This window comes from Meriones unguiculatus, chromosome 16 (assembly GCF_030254825.1).
Source record: "Meriones unguiculatus strain TT.TT164.6M chromosome 16, Bangor_MerUng_6.1, whole genome shotgun sequence".
Taxonomy (NCBI): Eukaryota; Metazoa; Chordata; class Mammalia; order Rodentia; family Muridae; genus Meriones; species Meriones unguiculatus.
The window spans coordinates 59,650,566-59,670,526 of NC_083363.1; the positions used below are offsets into that span (position 1 = coordinate 59,650,566).

Genomic DNA, 19,961 nt, shown 5'->3' on the forward strand with positions numbered 1-19,961 from the left:
AATGGGACCAGCTGCCTCATACTAATACCCTCACACTGTGATCCCCAATAAACTGTTTCTTCTGAATTAGGTTGCTGTCAGATACTTTGATATTTTGTCAAAGCAACAAGTAAAGTAACATTCACCTAATTTATAGTCATTCTTGATGCGGGGGATACAGCAAAATACCACTAATTCCATTTCATACTAGTGCCAGAGGAGACACAACATAATACAGCAATTACATAAGATACAAGCTGTATGCTTGTATACATATGCTGTGGAAAATAGCAAAGCATTCAGAGAGCTGTAACATAAACTTGACTTTGATTGTAACAGCTAGGAAGGCTTCTCTGATGGTGACATAACTTGCAGTTAAGTGGTTATCCAAATAGATGGTGACAGTGGTAGTTAGGTGAAGTGTAGCAGGATATAGTGATGGATTGATGTGAGACATGACCCAGAAAAGGAGGGGGTGTGAGTGTGTGTGTGTGTGTGTGCGTGCACTCACTTGCATGCACAATGAGGTTTCATGGAGGAATGAGGGAACTCGAGATTGCAGATTTTGGATAGATCAAGTTTTCAAGGTATGGAACAATGGGATGGAGCTAACGTTTTAATTTGGATGCTTGTATGCCCTGCTGTTCATGACACCACATTGTGTAAAACTGTGTCGTTGGGTTTTCTCCAAGACTGATTTGTCCTGAGAGACTCCATTTTGTAAGATGACTCTGCAGGTATGTGAACATATGCCTGTCACCATCTGTCTTGCACCCCCAGGGAGCACAGGCTAATAAATGACTTTATTTCTGGGAGTATACATGCAGCCACGCTATAAATGTATCAAGGTGAACTAGTGCTATAGAGCACATGGCTGTATTAAAATTCTATCAGATGGCTGTTGGGATGGGCTTTGTGGATAAGGCATATGCCACCAAGCCCGGCAACTTGAGTCTGATCCCAAGAACTCATTTGGTGGAAGAAGAGAGCCAGCTCCTGCCTGTTGTCCTCTGTCCTCCAGAGCATGTGCACATAAATAATAAAAACAGAATGCAACGCCGGGAAAACTGTGCCTGAGGACATATTAGCTACACAGGCCATGGAGATAGAGGGACTCTCGCTAGGACCTCACAAAGGGCAGAGACCTCTGACTGTAATCGTGATGGCTCCACTAACCTGTCATCTGACATCCAGTGTATGTCTGCGAAACCCAGCGCTCCCAGGGGCTAGCTCTGCTCTGTCCTGGCAGTTGACACAGGCTACTCAAATTGCCATCTGCCTGTCTGGACCTGCGTCTATCTGTCTATCCATTTGTTCTTGTCGATCAGATCCAGCGCTTTCACTCCTGAAGCTGGACTCAACTACATTTCAACTCTGACCCCATAGCCTGACTCTATAGCAGTGGCCACACCCCTTTCCAAAACCTTACAGTTGGTTTGGTATCTGACAATAGACTCCTTTTGCATTTCTGTCAGTTTCCCAGCGTTGGCCTCTCAAGCCTCTTTGAAGCTACTTAAAACTTGTTTCTTTAACCTTTCATAATCATTCTATAACCTACATATATTCCTATGTATAGATTGATTGATTTTCTGTGTGATCTCAGAATTAGTATAGTAATTAATAATCAAATGAACCCAGGCTGAGCACCATGGCAAATGCCGTTTATCCCAGTGCGTGGAAGAGGCAGGAAGATCTCTGTAAGGCCAGCTTGGTCTATCTAATGAGTTTCAGGCAAGCCTGGTGTATGAGAGAGACCTATTTCACACACAAAAACTTTTAGAAAAAGCAGACAGAGCCAGGCATGACAGGCACACACCTTTAACTCAGCACTCCCTGAAGCAGAGATCTCTGTAAGTTCAAGGCCAGCCTGGTCTACAAAGTGAGTTCCAGGACAGCCAGGGCTACACAGAGAAGCCCTGTCTCAAAAATAACAAAACAAAAAGAGCAGACAAACTAAAAGGCAGAGAGAAGGAGCAGTGCGTTCACCAGAGGACTATGAAGCACGTTTGAGTGCCATTGGAAATTCCAGCGGAGAAGCTGAAGAAAAGAGGGCACCTAGTCAAAGAACAGACAGAGCAGAGTGGGGAACTATGAAGAAATATCACTTGGAGGAAATAAAAACAAAACTGCCATCTCAGACTTCAAAAAATACACTTTAGAAGCAGAGGGTATGTGGGGCTATTTCCATAGCAAGAAGAAATTCCTATGGTGATAAATGGACAGTATCCCTTTCCACCCTCTTACCAGCCAAGAAGTAACCTCACCAAAACCGAAATAACAAATAGGGGTCTTGTCTGTGCTATAAGTTTACATACCCTGGAATAGCTCTGGTCATTTACAGTATTAACAGTTCCAAACCAAACACAGGATGCTTCTTACTCCAAGAGGCAAGGCTTGAGGAGAGACTGGTTTCTGTGGACAATTGAGAGACGACCACAGATTGTTTGCACTCCGCTCATCAGGAAGTGATCCATTACCCTGCTCCTTAACTCTATAGCCAGTCTGGCCTTGCTGTTCCCACGGCTGTAAGAATGTAAAGTGCTATTTCCAGCCACTTTGAATCGAACTGACCCGGCGGCTAAATAGAACCTGCCTGAGGATGAATAGAGACTATTTTGGACCGCACAATTTAGCCAACTCTCGCTGACGGAAACCAGCAGAGGAATCATCGGCCCTTGTCATTGGTAAGTCAGGTTTGAGACAGCTTGCTACCATGCAATAGCTAGCAGAAAATACTGCATTGGGACCCTGGCTGCAGGCATTTCCTATGTGTTTGTTCTGCAGGGGTTTTCTAGCCAGCAGCAATTTGGAGTACGCCAAAGGCAAACATCATCACTCCAGTTTATTAGGGTTTGTATTGCAGGTAACAATTATTCCTTCAAATGCACTTCGTCTTTCAAAACCGGTCTTGAATTTCTTCACATTTACTATGAAGAGGAGCTATGTAAAGACCCAGGGCAGTGCCTACATGTTAGTAGAGTAATAGCTGGCAGTAATGCGTGGTGGGTGAGGTGCCTGCTCTGGATTCCCGGGGACCTCTTCAAAACTCGCTCCAAGAAACGCTCCTCCCTTCCCTTCGCCCCTTACAGCCCTCACCCCTACTGTCACTCGGGGAGTAACCCCCTCTTTACATCTTTGCTAGTTCTTTGAATGTGGCCTGTGCCCCTTCCATGAATCTAGTTTTAAATTCATCGACCTGCTAGAAAACACCCTTAAAAGCCCAGCCGGGACTGGAAAGAAAGGAGAGCGCCTCCTTCAGGCTTGACCACGCCCCTTCTAAGTCCCGGGGGAGGGGTTCCCGGGGGCGGGGCCTGTGGGGGCGGGGCTCCGGGGGCGGGGCTGGAACTGCGTCTCACGTGCAGTGTGCCCCGGGTCCCTAGTGTGCTGGCCGCGCTTCAGTTTGCCAAAAATCGGCTGCGGGAAGACCGGAAGTGGCAGGTGGGTGAAGCCGGAAGCAGATGCTGGCTTCGCGGCCCAAGCTGATCCTGAGTGGGTGTTACGGGGACCACGCGAGCGTCACTTGGGCCCCTCTGGGCGGGACCGAGGCCTCTGCACATTTCCCGCGGTTTTCCCTACGCTGTAATTTCACCACTAGGGACCGATGATTCCTAATAGGGCGGAGGGAGGGTCACTAAGCAATATGAATGCTAGTCGCGTGCCTGCACAGGAAGAGTAAAACTGGCTTAAGTCCGTGCCCACGTTCCGGGCTTGGGTCGTATCCTCAGGGAGGGAGCAGGGTAACAGTTCGGTAAGGCCTTGTGAGAAAGGTGGGCTTGTGGTTTGGCCTGGCGTCGCTCTTCTGTCACGGAGAACCATGTTCGGTGGTGTAGAAGTGTCCCAGAACCTGGAAGTAGGTGACCCTGAGAACAAAACTGTAGCACTAACAATGAAGATGAAAGCGGAGGGCTGGGGGTTGCTCGGCGGTACAGCTCAAACCTAGATTGAGCAAGTTCCTGAGTTCCTTCCAGTGCACAGCTAAAGCTTTTAAACTACGACTGTACATGGCTATAGCAGCCACACTCCAGCGCAGGCACCATGCCCGGGAACAAACTCCACAGGCTTTGTGTGTGTGTGTGTGTGTGTGAATTTTCTGAGCTTTTTTTTTTTTTTGTCTCTTTGATCTTTTGCTTATTTTTACTTTAGTTTTTGTGAGTTTTATTTGTTTTTTAAAGAAAGAAAACAAATTTGGGAGATGGGATCTGGAAAAGGGGGAGGGGAAGGAACATGATCAAAATATATTGTATGAGAAAAATTTTAACTAAAAATATGTGAGTGTAAGGAGACATGCAAAGTGACTTTGTAGAAGCAAAATTCTAGGCTTTCAAAGGCTAGACAGTTTCATTTAGTCTGATAACTAAAATAGTTTGTGGTACATAAAATCTTTATAACTTCTTTCTTTTTTAATTTATTTATTAAATATTCTGCCTGTGTGTGCCCAGAAGGGGGCATCAGATCTCATTACAGATGGTTGTGAACCACCATGTGGTTGCTGGAACTCAGGACCTTTATGAAGAACAGACAGACCTCTTAACCTCTGAGCCATCTCTCCAGCCCCTCTTTCTAACTTCTTAATCTCAACACACACTTAACCATTTGAATGAGGCCTAGATTAACAGTCCTGTTTAAACTTGCCTCACATACAGATTTCCAGTGCTCCCTATTCTGGCCCTGCTTTTTCTTTTCCCCATGACATTTATCACCTTTATGTAGCTAGCTGATGAATCCCAACTGCCAAAAACAAAGCATGGCTTGTAGTAAATGGAGAATCAGTTAAATTATTTACCTTTGTTATATTTAATTCACAGTGTATGCCTGGGTGGAGATTTTTCAGGAGCTATTAAAATGCATGAATTAAACAAATACACAACCTGTGCACTGCTCTAACTGAGGAGGTAGGTCCGTTCCAGAGCTTTTATTGAGATCCCAGTTTGGGCTGCTTCATTGTGGGCTGTAGTTAATTTATCAAGGTAAATTCCAGTTTAACATATCTTTTAGGAAAACTTGTACACTTAAAAGAATTTGTGTTGGGGCGGGAGAGATGGCTCAGAGGTTAAGAGCACTGACTGCTCTTCCAAAGGTCCTGAGTTCAATTCCCAGCAACCACATGGTGGTGGTTCACAACCATCCATAATGAGATCTGGTGCCCTCTTCTGTCATGCAGGTGTACATGCAGGCAGAACTCTGTATACATAATAAATAAATCAATCTTAAAAAAAAAAGAATTTGTGCTAAATGAGCAAAAAGGGGGGAGTCAGAGGGGGAGACCCTGTAATCAGTTGTTTCAGTCCATCCCATCTTGGTCTGATATGAATGATTTGTGCATAATACATTTAGTTCAGTCGTCCTATGTGCTCCTGAATTGATCAATTGAAGGCAATTGAATCAGATAGAGACTAAACTATTTGCCTAAAGCTATTCAATTATTAAGTTACAAAGTCAGCATTAAAATGGAAAAGCAACTATTTCGCCTTAACCTCTGTATGTTACCAAGAGTATGTTACCAAGAGTGGCAATCTTAACCCTAGGAAAGGCTGTCCCAAGGTCTTTTTCAAATCCCAACTTCTGTGGACACATTCTGGTTTATTAGTGTTCGTCATGGATCACCGTGCAGAGGATCTTTGGCCAGTGAGCCTAGATAGTCACTGAGCTTCAGGTTCGGTGAGAGACCCTGTCTCCAGGAATGTAATGGAGAGTGATAGAAGAAGACCCCTAACATTGACCTCTGACCTGTGTGTATGAGAGCGCGCTTGCATGGGCATACACAGACCCCCCCCAAAATGATATCAAAGTAAATTTAATATAGGTGAAAGCAGGAATGGCAGTGTATTTCTATTTTCTCATTGAAGCTAGGGCAAGAGGACTATTTGAGCTCAGGGGTTCAAGGTCAGATGAGCAACACAGTGATGTCTCAGGGGGAAGTGACTGAAATAATACCGTTACAGTTTCAGGGAGAATGTGCATGTGTGAAGGTGTATACCCATGAACAGAAATAAAACAGGTTGTTTATACTGTTAGTTGATTATCTCCAGATGGTAGGATTCTGGATTCTTTCATTTTCTCCTTTTTACTATTATTTTTCTCCATGAAAATGTATGTGGCCAGTCTCTTGGCGAAGGGAAGGACCGTGACCCCACTGCCACCTGGGTTCTAAACAGCACTGCGTGCATGCGCACAGGTCTAGTGGCCTGAAATCCCTGGCACTAGGTTATTTTGAGACCTTTAAGGCTTGGGTTGTAAGGGTTTTTGGCAGAATGTAAAAACCCTGAGAGGAAAACCTCTGCTCCCCAAAAGCTGGGACAGTGAGCTAGCCAAGAGTCTTCTGGGTTTGGACATTCTGGCAAAGACAATTGCCAAATGAGAACTACAACACAGATCAGGCACCCAGCTTCTCATTTCAAAAGGGCCTGGCTTCGGGACTCCGTACAGGGAAAGTGCTTCAGCTTCACCCGTACAACTCAGAGCAGAGCAAGATCCGAGCCTCCTGCCTCCCATTAGAGGGCTTCTGCACCATCCAAGATGGAAAGGTTATCACTGTTCTGCTAGTCTACAACCTCTCAGATTTTAGTCAGATGAAGATCTAAACCATTCTAATACATACTGGACTCAGGATCATCCAAAATTGGCTCCGTATCCTGATAAATGCTAAGTTTCCAGATAGTAAGACTACAGGTGAAATTTCCCAATTACTGCAGAGCACCTGGAGTTGTGCCATGCCTCCAGTCCTCGGTTCCCCTAACAAACTGTCTGTTAGGGATGAGCCAGGCTATCTCTGTATAGAGAGCAGGCTCGGTATTCTTTCACGGTTACACAAACAAATAACAGCTAAAATGAAGGGAGGGCAACACCGGCTCCCAGTACCCCAGTCACCAACAAAGCTCTGTGGTCTGTCGCTTTTCCTTGGGAGTTGTGAAGGTTCTGTGGGAAACTTTTGATTACTGTAATGCTCTCTCGTCAACAAAAGAAAAACACTACACTGTGCCATCAGGAATTTTATTATCAGGTGAAGATAATGAAGGCAACAAGACGTCACAGCGGAAAGCTCAGCATCGCTGCCCTCTTTCTCGCCGTTGTAGTTAGTGAGCATGGTCTCCCGAGAAACGCCGTAACTGTTTGCTCAGACCTGCCATTCACTAGACGGCACCGGTCAGAATGCAAAGCAGGCTAGCCCTCAGGAAGAGAAGGCAGGCTGAATTTGACGCTAGCCCAGTCTTCATTTAGTGAGTTCCAGGACAGCCAGGGCTACCTAGTGAGATTCTGAATTTAATTTAAAAAAATAAAAGCAAAAAAAAAAAAAAAGTATTGTGAATTCAAGATAATCTGGCTTTGTTGTACAAATATTCAGTAGTGTTACTGAATATTTATTTCATATTGTATGAAAACTGCTCACTTATTTCATTTTAGTTGAAATTAAACTTTATCTTCATTGATTTCCTTTGGGCACTGTATTACAGAGCTGCTAAAGACTAAGGGCAAAGCTGAAAGGCAAGGAAGGTCTGGACCCTTTGATAAGTTTTGGATAATTTACAAATAGCTAAAGGACAGAATTTAATTTTTTTCCATTTAACTAATTTGTCTTCTTTTGTCTTGCTTTTAAAAGCATGCTAATTCCATTTTCAATGAAGAACTGCTTCCGGTTACTTTGCCACCATAAGGTCCCAACAGCTGGCTTTAAAATCCCAGCCACACGTGGGCTCATTTTACAGTCACTCTCTCATGATGTGTATCAAAATCTGGCTATAGAAGACTGGATCCAAGACCACATAAATCTGGAAGGCAAGCCAATTCTTTTCCTGTGGAGAAACTCTCCCTCTGTTGTCATTGGTAGGCACCAGAATCCATGGCAGGAGTGTAACCTCCATTTGCTGAGACAGGGCGGAATAAAGCTGGCTCGGAGGAAGAGTGGAGGCGGAACTGTGTACCACGATTTGGGTAACATCAATCTCACCTTCTTTACCACCAAAGCCAAGTATGACAGAATGGAGAATCTGAAGTTAATCGTCAGAGCTCTAAATGCTGTCCAGCCGCAGCTGGACGTGCAGCCTACGAAGAAGTTTGACCTGTTGCTGGACGGGCAGTTTAAACTCTCAGGGACCGCTTCGAAGATCGGCCGGGCCGCCGCGTACCACCACTGCACCTTGTTGTGCAGTACTGACAGGGCGGCCTTGTCGTCTCTGCTGAAGAGCCCGTACCACGGGATAAAGAGCAACGCCACTGCCAGCATCCCTGCCGCGGTCAAAAACCTCAGGGAAAAAGACCCCACGCTGACCTGTGACGTTCTGATGAGTGCTGTTGCTGCAGAGTACGCCGACTATCATCAGATTGACAATCATGTTAACCTAATAAACCCCGAAGACGAGACGGCATTTCCCGGAATAAACAGCAGAATCAAAGAACTGCAAAGTTGGGAGTGGGTATTCGGCCGGACTCCCAGGTTTAGTGTGAACACCACATTCCATGTGCCGTATGAGCAGGCGCATTTGGAGATTCAAGTGTTCATAGACGTAAAGAATGGACGAATTGAAACCTGTGACATTAAGGCACCTGGTCACTGGCTGCCACTGGAAATAGGTGACAAATTAAACACAAGCCTTATTGGCAGCAAATTCTGCCCCATTGAAACCAGCCTGCTAACAAACATGCTACTGAGGACATGCCCAGACGACCATCACTTGCACAGTCGATGGAATATTCTGTGTGAGAGAATCCGGGGGATAATGTGACCCTAAGGGACTCACTCTCTAGTGACAATTTCAGTAAGAAAATTATAAACATATGGAATTTATTTAGTGTCTGTTAAAGAAATAGGGGTGCCAGATTCGGCTTGTCTGGCCTGAGATGGCAGGTTACTAGTTTCTGCTCCTCAGCTTTTGTCACAGACTTTGACTGATGATTTGTTAAGAGTTGAGGCCTTCAGACATGAGCCTTTCTGGCCCCCATCTTCCTCAGCAATTCTCTTTTCATTAAACTTCAAGGAAGAAACTGTGTCCATTTCTTCAAAGCTAACCTCCTACCTGGATTGTGTCCTTTCCTGCTTGTGTTTTGGCTTGTACCATTGAATTTTTTTTAAAGCAAAGAGTGTTAGTTAGGGTTTCTATTGCTGTGATAAAACACCATGACCAAAACAACGTGGGGAGGAAAGGGTTTATTTCATCTTACAGTTCCACATCACAGTCCATCACTGAAAGTTAGAGAAATTCAAGGTAAAACTGGGGCAGAGGCCATGGCGGGGGGGTATTTACTGGCTTCTCAGCCTGCTCTCTTACAGCCCCCAGGACCACCAGCCCAGGGGCAGCACTGCCCGTCCTGAGCTGGACCCTTCTACATCAACCAAAAGAAAACCCCACAGACTTGCACACAGGCCAGTGTGGTAGGTGCATTTTTCTCAGCTTGAGGTTCCTTCTTCCCAAAATGGCTGTACCTTGTGTCAAGTAAACTAGTAAGTACCATGTCTCAGCATGCAGCCCTAGCCAGCCTAGGACTTGCTATGTGGATCAGGTTGGCCTTGAACTCGGAGATCTGCCTCTTCCTCCTGAGTGTTGGGATTAAAGATGTGCGCCCCCATGATGAGTGATTCATAAATTTATTATCTTGCATTTGGTCTTCTATTGGGTCCTTAACCAGAGTGAATTTGCACTTCCCAAACTTCCCTGCTAAGATGCTTTTCTTCATATCTTTACTTTTCCAACTTTCTCATACTCCAAACTTTTTCAGAGACTTCCGTCACTGTTGGTGGCTTCTTAACTACATCTAATCGATCCCTTCCTACAGTACCGGGTATTCATTGAGCACATACTGTTTGTGAATTGACAGATTGAGTAAATCGGTGTTTTAATATAACAGGGTAGAATTAGAGTAAAAATGCTTTTTTTTTTTTTTTTTTTAACGTGGAGCATACATTCATTTAGTTCAAAGCTGCGCCTTTTCATGGAAGGCTTCCACCTGTCAGTCTGTAGCTCATGGTAGTCTGCTGCCCACCTAGAATGAACCACTACTGTTACCTCAGGTAACAGCAGTTTCTGATGCTCTTTACTGGGAGCATCAGGAAACCGAGTATAGGCTGAAGTTTAGGAGAATACTGAGCACTAAGCTTGTTTTGTTTTGAGGCCTGAACCAGACTCCCAGGGACACCAAGCCATGCACTAGCCAGCTGCTCCCAACTCTTGTATTTAGAAGGCAAGATGGAGAAGTGTGCTTGAGGAAAACGATTTCAAGAAAGGAGTGGCCAGCTGCATGAAATACTCCCGACAGGCCAGCTATTACATTTCGAAAGAGGCCATTAGAAGAGGATGGGGATTAAGGAAGGATGAGAGAATGGAGAAGTGGATATGATCATGACCATCATGAAAAGGTCACGGAGCCCATTCTGTATCACTAGTGGATGTCGATAAACAGCACTTTAAAAAGTGCTGGTGTGATAGCACACACCTGAACCTCAGCATTAGGGGGCTGAAGTAGGAAACTACCATTCTGAAACCAGCCCTTACTGCAGAGTGAAACCCAGGCTCACCTACCACGTGTCCACGGAGTTAGGTGGTCTAATGGTTACTTCCGACCTTAATGGCCTCCCTGCAGTGCCCTGCGCAGCAGCTAAGTGGGAAGTGAGTAGAAGCATGAACAGGTGGTGAGGAAATGCAAAAGCAACCCTAAGAAGTTTTGTTCATGGAAAACAGAAAGCAGGGCAGCAGCTTGCTGGGGATGTGCTGTTAGCTCCTCTGACTAGGACTGGTCTCTTGGGCCGGGCAGGTTGTCTGAATCGGCAGAACTATCTTGGTAGTTGTCAGAATTGACAACTATCTTAAGTGCTTGCTTGTGGTGCCAGAGACAGTAGCCAGGACCTGGCCCAGGCTAGATACAGTGCTGTCCTCTGAGCTCCATCTTCAGTCACACATTTTCCCTCTCGCTGTTAGGCCCACAGCCCTCCTGTCTCTTACAGGCACTGTAGACTGATTCTCCTTCTGGAATTCCAAGAGCAAGACTAACATCCTGTTGTCCTCATAACAACTGGACAAGACTTGCTGAGCTACCCTCCAGCAACCAGAAGCTGGTGAAATCTCTCAGTTAACTCCACAACTTAAATAGGAACATTGTGAATCAACTGAACAGCACACTTACAGATGAGCAGATCCAGAAATCATAGAAATATAAACATTTATTGTTAAATTCATACATTATAAAAATACGCTCAAAGTAAATAAAAAGAAGGAACAAAGCCAGTGCTTTCTTGCTGTGGTTTGAATGTGTCCCCAAACAGTTCATGAGTGAGAATCTTGGTCCCTAGTACATCCCTGCTGAGAGGGATAGACCTCTGAGGCGGCTGGTTCTGCCTCACAGGCTTTGTTATATAGAAGCCTGCTCCATCTTGTTGCCATGTGGAATGCCAAAGGAGGCTCCTCCCCGGATGCCAAGGCCTACAGCTCTGTTCTTTATACATTACCCAGTGTGTGGTATTCAGTTATAGCAACGAAAATGGGCTAAAGCAGAAATGTTCACTTAGGTTATTACACGTCATATTTTTTTTGTGTGCTTGTTATGGAAAATGTCCACTGTTGTTTCATGACACGGCCTCAGGTCTAAATCACAATATCCAAGAGAAAAACGACCCTATGAAGAAAAGAAGAGTACTGTTAAAAACAACACCCACAAAAAGGTAAGCATGACATTTCGTCTATAGTGCCAGCTACTCTGGAGGGTGAGGGCCCCGGCGTTCATCAAAACAAACAAGGGAACAGTGCTCACACTTGATACTAAGATCATATCCTACCTGTGGTTTCTTAAAATAATCAAGTCCCCTTCCGATTTTAATCATCCATCCATTGTTGAACCTATTGAAATGAGTGCACAGTATTATATTCAAGACATTTGAGTCAGAAAGTTTTCAAAGCCAGAGTTGGTTAAGAATCAACAAGATTTCCCCCTAAACCAAGAGACGCATGAGTTGAGTCAAACTGGGGCTATTCCAGAGCTGAGTCTAAGGAAAAGAAAAAGAGCATCAAATGCCATCAGCTAACCTGATTTAGGTGAGAAAGAACTTAACCATTAAATGGAAAGCTACTTTTGAATTTCAGCTTGCTCAAGCTCTTCTCCACTAATAAGTGGTTTGCAAAGTATCACGAAGAATGTGGTAATATTTCAAAGGTGCCTGTGATGGCTATTCTGGTTGTCAACTTAACCACATCTGGAATTAACTAAAACTCAAATGGCTGTGCACACCTTTAAGAGATTTTTTTCTTTAATTAAACTATTTGAAGTGGGGAGACCCACTTCTTACCCAGATCCTTTGAGGTGGGAACATGCACCTTTAATCTAGGCCACACCTTCTGCTGGCAGGATATAAAGGTCATGGAAGAAGGAAGCTTGCTCTCTCTCTCTGCTTGCTCTCCCCCTGCTAGCATGTCCATTCCTTCACTGCCATTAGAGCCCACTCCTTCGGGATTCCAGTGGATAGTGAAGCCCAGCTGAGACATCAGCCTCATGGACTAAACAACTCGTGGTTCTTGGACCTTGCATTGGTGAACAGCCATTGTTGGATTGGCTGGACCCCAGCCTGTAAGCCATTCTAACAAATCCCCTTTATACAGATTTGCTGCCCTGACCAACACAGTGCCCCTGTGCAGAGACAGGGGCCAGGACCCCATGGGCAGCCCAGACCCTCACCTCCGCTTCGGCAGCAGCAGCCCTGCCATCTGTTTTGCATAGTTAGCTGCTAACTAACCTTTGTTAGAAATAGGCCTCTGTGCGGTAACATATGAAAATGATTATGCTAAAGGGAAGGAAGGGGTCACTGAAAAGCTGAATATCCTGACAGCACACTGCCAGAACATACCACCAAAGCCACACCAGGTAAATAGCAATTTCAATAGGAAAGGAATTACCTCCTGGCTATGGTCTACACAAAAGAACTTCCCACATCACACACAAATCCTAAATATTATTTGATTAAGAATTAACTAACTTAGGGCTGGAGAGATGGCTCAGAGGTTAAGAACAATGGCTGTTCTTCCAAAGGTCCTGAGTTCAATTCCCAGCAATTACATGGTGGCTCACAACCATCTATAGTGAGATCTGGTGCCCCCTTCTGCCCTGCAGGTATACATGCAGGCACAATACTGTATAAACAATAAATAAATCAGAAAAAGAGAGAGAGAGAATTAATTCACTCTACAAAGTAAGCCAAGGTTTCTTGTCTAAAATGCGAAGTACTAAATTTGAGCTTGACTTGAAGTTTAAATATTTAAATATGTGTATATAATTATAGTACATTAGAGTTTTTAAGATATATCTCAGCTATGAGAAAGATATCATACACTAACCTTATTTCTCGGTCATGTATTGACGAAGAATAGCTCACTTGCAACAGCACTCCATGACTTCTGAGGGACTGTTTTATTTCTTCTAGGCCACTACTTTGCTGTGTGTTCCCAAAACCCTATTGGTGACATGAAATATAATTTACTGACACTAGTATTAATAACTTAAATAATCCATGAGCTATACAATAAATGCTACAGAGATATTAAACAGAAAAGATTCTATATTCATTTCAATATTACTGTCTCAAAGGAACAACTGAGGGATGGATAATTCCTTTGTTTTTATACAAACAGTTGTTTTCCTAACGTGAACATCACACACATCCCTCTTCCCTCACCCTCCCACTCCTCAGGGCACCGGCCTCGAGGCACCATGCTCAGCTTCCTTAAATTTTAGTAGTGACACTCAGTCATCCACATGGGACTGCCTACTGCTTAGACTAGTCTCGGAAATTATAATTACTCAGATGCACTTCTCCTTAATCTAATCCTGACACATGCAGTGAGGGACAGAACTGTCCCTACGCAGACTACACCATCACTGACAAACTACTCAAACTGGCTGAATATGAGGTCAACACTCTCAAATCAAATGCTTATGAAAATGCTATGCTTGGTACTACACAGTGAGTTACTCTCAAGGAAGCACATCTGGCTGAAGGGCTGGGGCAGGAAACTGGTAACTGAATGTGCTAGATTAGGTAAGGGTGAGGTTCTTCAGATACGTACTTCATCCCCGGAGGTGAGGAGGTGAATAGTTCTTACTTTACACGGCTTCTTAATGAGCATCTCACAAAAACGGAGGAAGTTATATAGCTGAAAGGGATTAGGATGGATTAGTGCTAGCGCCACAGTTTCCTCTCAGTGTCTGGCAAGAGCCCATTCGCATGAGCTGGCTGGAGGAGAAGTGGACTTCGGAGAAGGAAGAACCTGAACACCAGCAGAAAGAGCTGGACAAAGTCCACAGCCCATCATTACCAAGCTGTACCAGAGTGTCTGCGGGACACCGGAGGAATGCCGGGTGGGGTGGGGGAGCCCCCAGGTGGGGCAGGCTCCACGTCCAGTGGAGCTTCTTCAGGACTCACCACTGAAGGGATGGATTAAGTCAGTTCAACAGTGTTCCACAGGAAAACATCTGAAGAACCCCAGTATATCGAGTTACACAGAAGTTTTACATTGAAGCTGCTACAATATGTTACTGGGCACTGTGCACAAGGAGGAGATAAGACGCCGCACTCTATAAGCTCCGCGTCCTAAATGGAAGAAGCTAGGCCTAATAAAACTATTTCAAAGACCCGATTTTAGGGGACCCTTCCCCAGCCACACACTAAAGCCCACAGACGCCAGGGTCCCTCATTTAAAGTGATGCACTATCAGCCCAAACTCACACACACCCTCCTGGGTGCTTCAAATCATCTCTAGACTAGCAATGCTACCTAATACAATGTAAGCGCCCACGTTGTCATTACACCATCATGTTTGTGTGTTCGCGGCACAGATGAGATTTTTAACAGCATTTTTGACCAAATCCACAGAGACCTATAAACACAGACAGCTGACTCTGCATTTCAAGTTACATTTCTCTACATTCTAGCGCGTTCCACTCACCTGATGAGTTTGTCTGATGTACGGGTCTTCTATCCAAACCTCCGTAACTGTCTCATGTAGGTATTCTTTAAAAAGGGACTCGTAACTGAAACCAGTTGCATTCTCTTCGATTTTAATTTGCTTGTGGTACTTCCCGTCTATAAAACACAAGCCACAGCTGTGTGACGAGTAACCGCTTTAAAAATGGCACCTTCATTCTTTTGTGCGTGAGCAGGCATGCGGGTGTAAGCGTGCCACAGAGTATATGTGAGGTGGGGGGAGGGTGTCGGATCACAAATTGTGGGAGCTGGTTCTCTCCTTCTGCCATGCTGGGACTCAACTCAGCTCTTTACATTTGCTGGCAGCTGCTTCTACCCACCGGACCCTCTCACCAGCACCTGTGAACACAGGTGATACACTGCTCACAGTGATTAATCAGGATGAGCTACAATCTTTTAAACTTATTTGTGCAATAGCTATGGCACACCTACTCTATATCATGTTCTCCTGATATAGAGTAATACGTCTATATCAGGCAATACGTCTCCTACACACAGGGAAAGAAGACAAAATACCATTCCAAAGGAGATCCCTGCCTTCACAGAGGCTAGGCAAAGGGACCACCCAGATGTTTCTTTTTTTCATTAAAAAATTGTATTTTATAATATGTATGACTATCTTGCCTGCACTTACGCATTTGTACCACATATATGCAGCGTTCGTTCTCAGAGGTCACAAGGGAGCCTTCGATTCCCCAGAACCAGGATTAAAAATGGTTGTGAGCTGCCGTGTGGGTGCTGGGAACAGAACGTGGGGTCCTCTGCAAGAGCAGCCAGTGCTCTGCTGCGCAAGCACTCCAGCCCATGAAAGGTTACTTGGAAAAGGTTTCTTCAGGAGAGGACTGATGGTACGAAGGTGTGGCTAAGACCCTGTCAGAGCGGGCAGACAAGCCGTACTCAGTTGCCTCTGCTTTCTCTTCTAGGCTTGCAATTTCCAATAGCTTATACTTCCATGGCTAAAGTGGGGGTTGAACCAAAACAGTACAATGGCCTTTAGAAGCAGTTCTTAGCACTTTAAGAGTGTTTCCTTAAATGTAGCCCAGGCTGGCCACAAACTCCTTACCGAGCTTCAATTCCTTATCCTTTTGCTTCAAACTCCCTAGTGCTGAGACTACAGGTGTGCACCACCACAGCTCGGCTGAACTTTTATTTTTTTTTTATTTAATTTAATTTATTTATTGTTTTTTGGTTCTAAGGCTTTTCATTTGCTTGCTTGTTTGCCTGTTTCTTCTGGTGCTGGGGCTTGAATCCAGGGCCTTGCACATGCTAAGCATGCTGCACAGTATTTTAAGCAGACTTAAAACACCTCATGCTATGAGAACCAAAGTTCTTATACGATTGTACAAAATCAAATCAAAACAAAACAAAAAACCCATGTCAGCAGAGTTCCACGTGTGCCTGTGTGGCCTGTGTTTCTGCCAGAAGCAAGTGGGCTTTTGCCATCAAGGAGCCAACTATCACTGAATGAGCGAAAGTGTAAGTGGAAAGTCAGAAGGTGGCTACGCCCATCTACCATGTGCTCATGAGCTGGGAACTCATCCAGAGGAACACCTACCTTACCTAAAATCATTGGAACAGATGACTTCTGAAAAGCTCTGATTCACAACATCTGAAAAGCCACTGGCATTTTCTTAGCTATTCTAATCACTTTCATCTTTTAAGGAAACACAGACCCAGGATCCCCATTCAATATTCTACTACAATATTCTTAAACTGAGGTCCACACATATACTTTACAGTGATCTACAAATAACTGTAAAAATGGCCAAGCTTTCCACAGATGCTCAAAGGATGTCTGAATCCCCATGTTCCAAGCTGAAAACCAGACACTGTTAAGAGTAACTTCTGTATGAGAGAGAAGAAAACACAGAGCAAATCCATTAAGCTCTCAGGTACAAGCGGCACAGATCACACATCAACAAGCAAGAGTTTTGAATCCAGGGCCTCAAAGAGTGCCAGATTCTAAGCCTCACCATGAGTCACGGTCAAAACAAAACAAAACAAAAATCAACAAACCATCACCAGGAAAAAGAAGCCTTTTACCTTCTTTTTCTTGATCTAAGTATTTCTTTATATTTTCTGCTCTATCCATGTAGCCAGAGATTTTTGTTCTGAGAGTACATCTTTTAGTGGAATCTTTGGTGCCTATGAATGAAAACAACAAAACAAAACAGGGAATTTTCTCAAGTTTCAAATTGGCTTTTCTATTTAGTCCAGCAATTTTTCAAGTTTTCCACAAATCCCCTACCTTACAACATACTCAAATTCAGCATACTCAAATGCTAGAGGACAATCATTTTCATCCCAAGCACCCCAAACAGCTCAGGTTAGGATCACAGCTTCAATACCATGTACCTCTTCCTAATTACCCGTAGGTTGGAAACAGTAACGTAATTAAAAGATAAAACACCACTTACCAATTATCAGCTTTTCTTTTAGGCCTCCACATTATAGTTAATGCTCAATTATTTCCCCAGCTACCAAAAAAAAAAAAACCAAACAAACAAAAAAACAAAAAAAACCAAAAACCCCAGTAAGTCATTTTTCATAATATTTTATCAATAAAGCTCACCCTACCCTAACCCACAAACCACATCTGGCTCTCTCCTTCCTTTGACATTAACCGTAGTTTCCTAATTATTTTTAAATTTCATTTTTAAACACCTCATGTGTATATGTGCACGTGTGGTGTTGGGAACTGAACCGAGAGCCTAACAGATGCTAAGCACATGAGAGATCACTGAGCAAGATCCCCAGGCCCCTGAATTCACTCATATCCAAGATGGCATTAGTAGAGCTGGAAAATTAAACTGGCAAACTATACTGTGACCCTTCCACAAACCTTAGTTGTCTATTATTTTGAGTTGTCTGCTGTATTCTCATGAGTAAAGTAAATTTCTGCATTTGGGGCAAAAATATCAGAGACACAAAATGCCCTTTTTGGTGGGTTCATGCTTGTGTGTCTTGTTACTGATTATCACATCAATTTTTATTATCTGGCCAAGGACTAGTTTGGATTTTTTTCTAGCCATCATTATACTCCTTCACAGTTAAAACAAACAAACAAACAAACAAACACCCTTTCACCTCTCACTTTAGTATCTGTTGATTCTCCTTGCTGGCAACAAGCAATTCATGCTTACAAAGCAGCATTTTCCCCACCATCATTTGTTTTTTTTTAATCTAGACATATACTCACTTATTTACTGATCAGTATTGGCTTGTGGGTATTTCTGTTACCCTGTGGTACGAAATCCAACACCATTGTATTTTATCAGCTTTGGCTCTGATGTGTTTCATGTTGGACCTTTGGTGCTGTCAACATTGTCTGAGCACTTTTGAATTCTTCCTTACTCTTAGCTTTTGCAAGGTAGTTGTTTTCAGACAGGATCACCCTATGTATCACAGACTGGACTGGAACTACATAGCCTATGCTATCCTCAAACCTGTGATCTCCTTACTTCAGCTGCCCTGGTACTGGGATTATAGACTGCACCACTGGGCTGGGCCTGGCACACTTCCTTACTTTTGATGCATTTTTCAGAAACCTGTTTCTTTTTATAGAACAGCAGTTTGGGGACCGTCCTACCCTAACTTCTAGGCTCTCTCAGCCAGTCCAGCTAGAAGCTCATGTAGGTTTGCTAACATGCATACTTTTAAAGGCATTTTTTTGTTGTTTCTACCTGACTGCATGTGCACTTTAAAACCTAAGTTATGACGATAACTTTGACCTGGTAAAGTCCATTCCAGCCTTCTCCCTTTCCTTACCTTTAACTTCCTTGACTACGTAAAAATATTTTCTTCACTTAATTGTAGGGTACACAGAAGGAAATGTCAGGATTCCTACCCCATACCAGAGTGAGAAACAAATTTACCAACTAGCACACAGTACTTGCATTAGTGGAGATGTATTTTCCCTCTTTCTTCCTATTTTTTCTTCCCTTGAGAAAGAATCTCATGGATCCCAGAGAGGCTTCAGATTAGACTAGCATCCAAGAATGACCTTGAACTTCTGATCTTCCTGCCTCACCTCCCAAGTGCTGCGATCATAGATATGCAACACCACACCATGCCAAGTTTTATATAGATTCACTTTGATTCCTGAGAATCAAATCTAAGCTCCTGGATAGCTAGAAAAGCTGCAGCCAACTGAGCTCTATCCCCAGACCAGTTGCCTTCTCCCCATCCTTCTGCATTTCGACTGAGGAGCTCAGAATAATGTCAGTCTGCTGTTGTTTTATTGTTTTAATAAATCAACATGATGTATCTATCAAACTGCCTTCTACATCAGTATGTTTATGCCTTTAGAACAGTGATTTTATACACACACACACACACACACACACATATATATACATATATGATCGTTGATGGGAAAGGGAGAGACAGTTTCTTCAGTGGTGCAGTTACTGGTAAAATGCACATGTTCCTGTAAACAAACTTCCACCCAATGAACCTCACTGGGACATAGTTGAGGTGAGGGCAGGAAGGAGAGACAGATGGAGGAGGAAAATCATGTCGCAAACTGAGAAAAACAAAAAACAAAATTCATTCAAACGCAAGACCTATCAAGGCTTGTATCTTTTATTTGGTTATGCCCTTTACGTTTTAGAATAGTGACTTATGCGCCTTCGTGATACTATCAGTCTGTTGTAAAGGCCGCCACCTCTGCTGTCCTGCAGAATATGAGAATACACCTTCTGATTTGGAATGCTTCCTGGTAGTTAAAAAGTTTCGTTTTCTCAAGGAAACCGAAACCAGCTCACCTTTCAGAACCTGCAGGAGCATGTCAATCCCCTCCTGGTAACACACCAGAGCCTGCTGGTACCGGGACTCTGCATCCAGCTCCACGGCCCGCTTTAGCACCGCCACCGCGGCGGTGCTGTCGGAATCCGGCCCCAGGCTGGACTTGGCCATCGCTGCCACAACTCCGGGCTCCGCAGCCTCTCCCAGGAGCTGCCCCCGTGCGCGTCCAGGAAGCGTCCATGTGACACCACTGCGCCTGCGCCATCCTCTACGGCGCTTT

The 19,961-nt window shown here is 44.1% G+C and overlaps 2 protein-coding genes across 7 annotated transcripts; one reads left to right on the forward strand and one right to left on the reverse strand.

The window, feature by feature from the left end:
* Window positions 1-3,305: 3,305 nt before the first annotated feature.
* Window positions 3,306-11,112, forward strand: Lipt1 (lipoyltransferase 1). 4 transcript variants are annotated; one of them, XM_021636019.2, is made up of 2 exons: window positions 3,306-3,417; window positions 7,577-11,112. In XM_021636019.2, the coding sequence occupies exon 2, from the start codon at window positions 7,578-7,580 to the stop codon at window positions 8,697-8,699; it is 1,122 nt and encodes a 373-aa protein (XP_021491694.1). In that variant the 5' UTR covers window positions 3,306-3,417; window position 7,577; the 3' UTR covers window positions 8,700-11,112. The 4 variants fall into 4 exon arrangements, with proteins under 4 accessions (XP_021491694.1, XP_021491695.1, XP_060225870.1 ...); XM_021636020.2 differs by having other exon boundaries at window positions 3,411-3,468; XM_060369887.1 differs by lacking the exon at window positions 3,306-3,417 and adding an exon at window positions 3,454-3,558.
* Window positions 11,111-19,959, reverse strand: Mitd1 (microtubule interacting and trafficking domain containing 1). 3 transcript variants are annotated; one of them, XM_021636021.2, is made up of 7 exons: window positions 19,702-19,956; window positions 16,979-17,080; window positions 14,898-15,034; window positions 14,019-14,105; window positions 13,290-13,405; window positions 11,741-11,801; window positions 11,111-11,580 (listed from the first exon to the last, which is right to left on the reverse strand). In XM_021636021.2, the coding sequence occupies exons 1-7, from the start codon at window positions 19,850-19,852 to the stop codon at window positions 11,485-11,487; spliced, it is 750 nt and encodes a 249-aa protein (XP_021491696.1). In that variant the 5' UTR covers window positions 19,853-19,956; the 3' UTR covers window positions 11,111-11,484. The 3 variants fall into 3 exon arrangements, with proteins under 3 accessions (XP_021491696.1, XP_021491697.1, XP_060225872.1); XM_021636022.2 differs by lacking the exon at window positions 16,979-17,080 and having other exon boundaries at window positions 19,702-19,959; XM_060369889.1 differs by lacking the exon at window positions 14,019-14,105 and having other exon boundaries at window positions 19,702-19,959.
* Window positions 19,960-19,961: the final 2 nt, after the last annotated feature.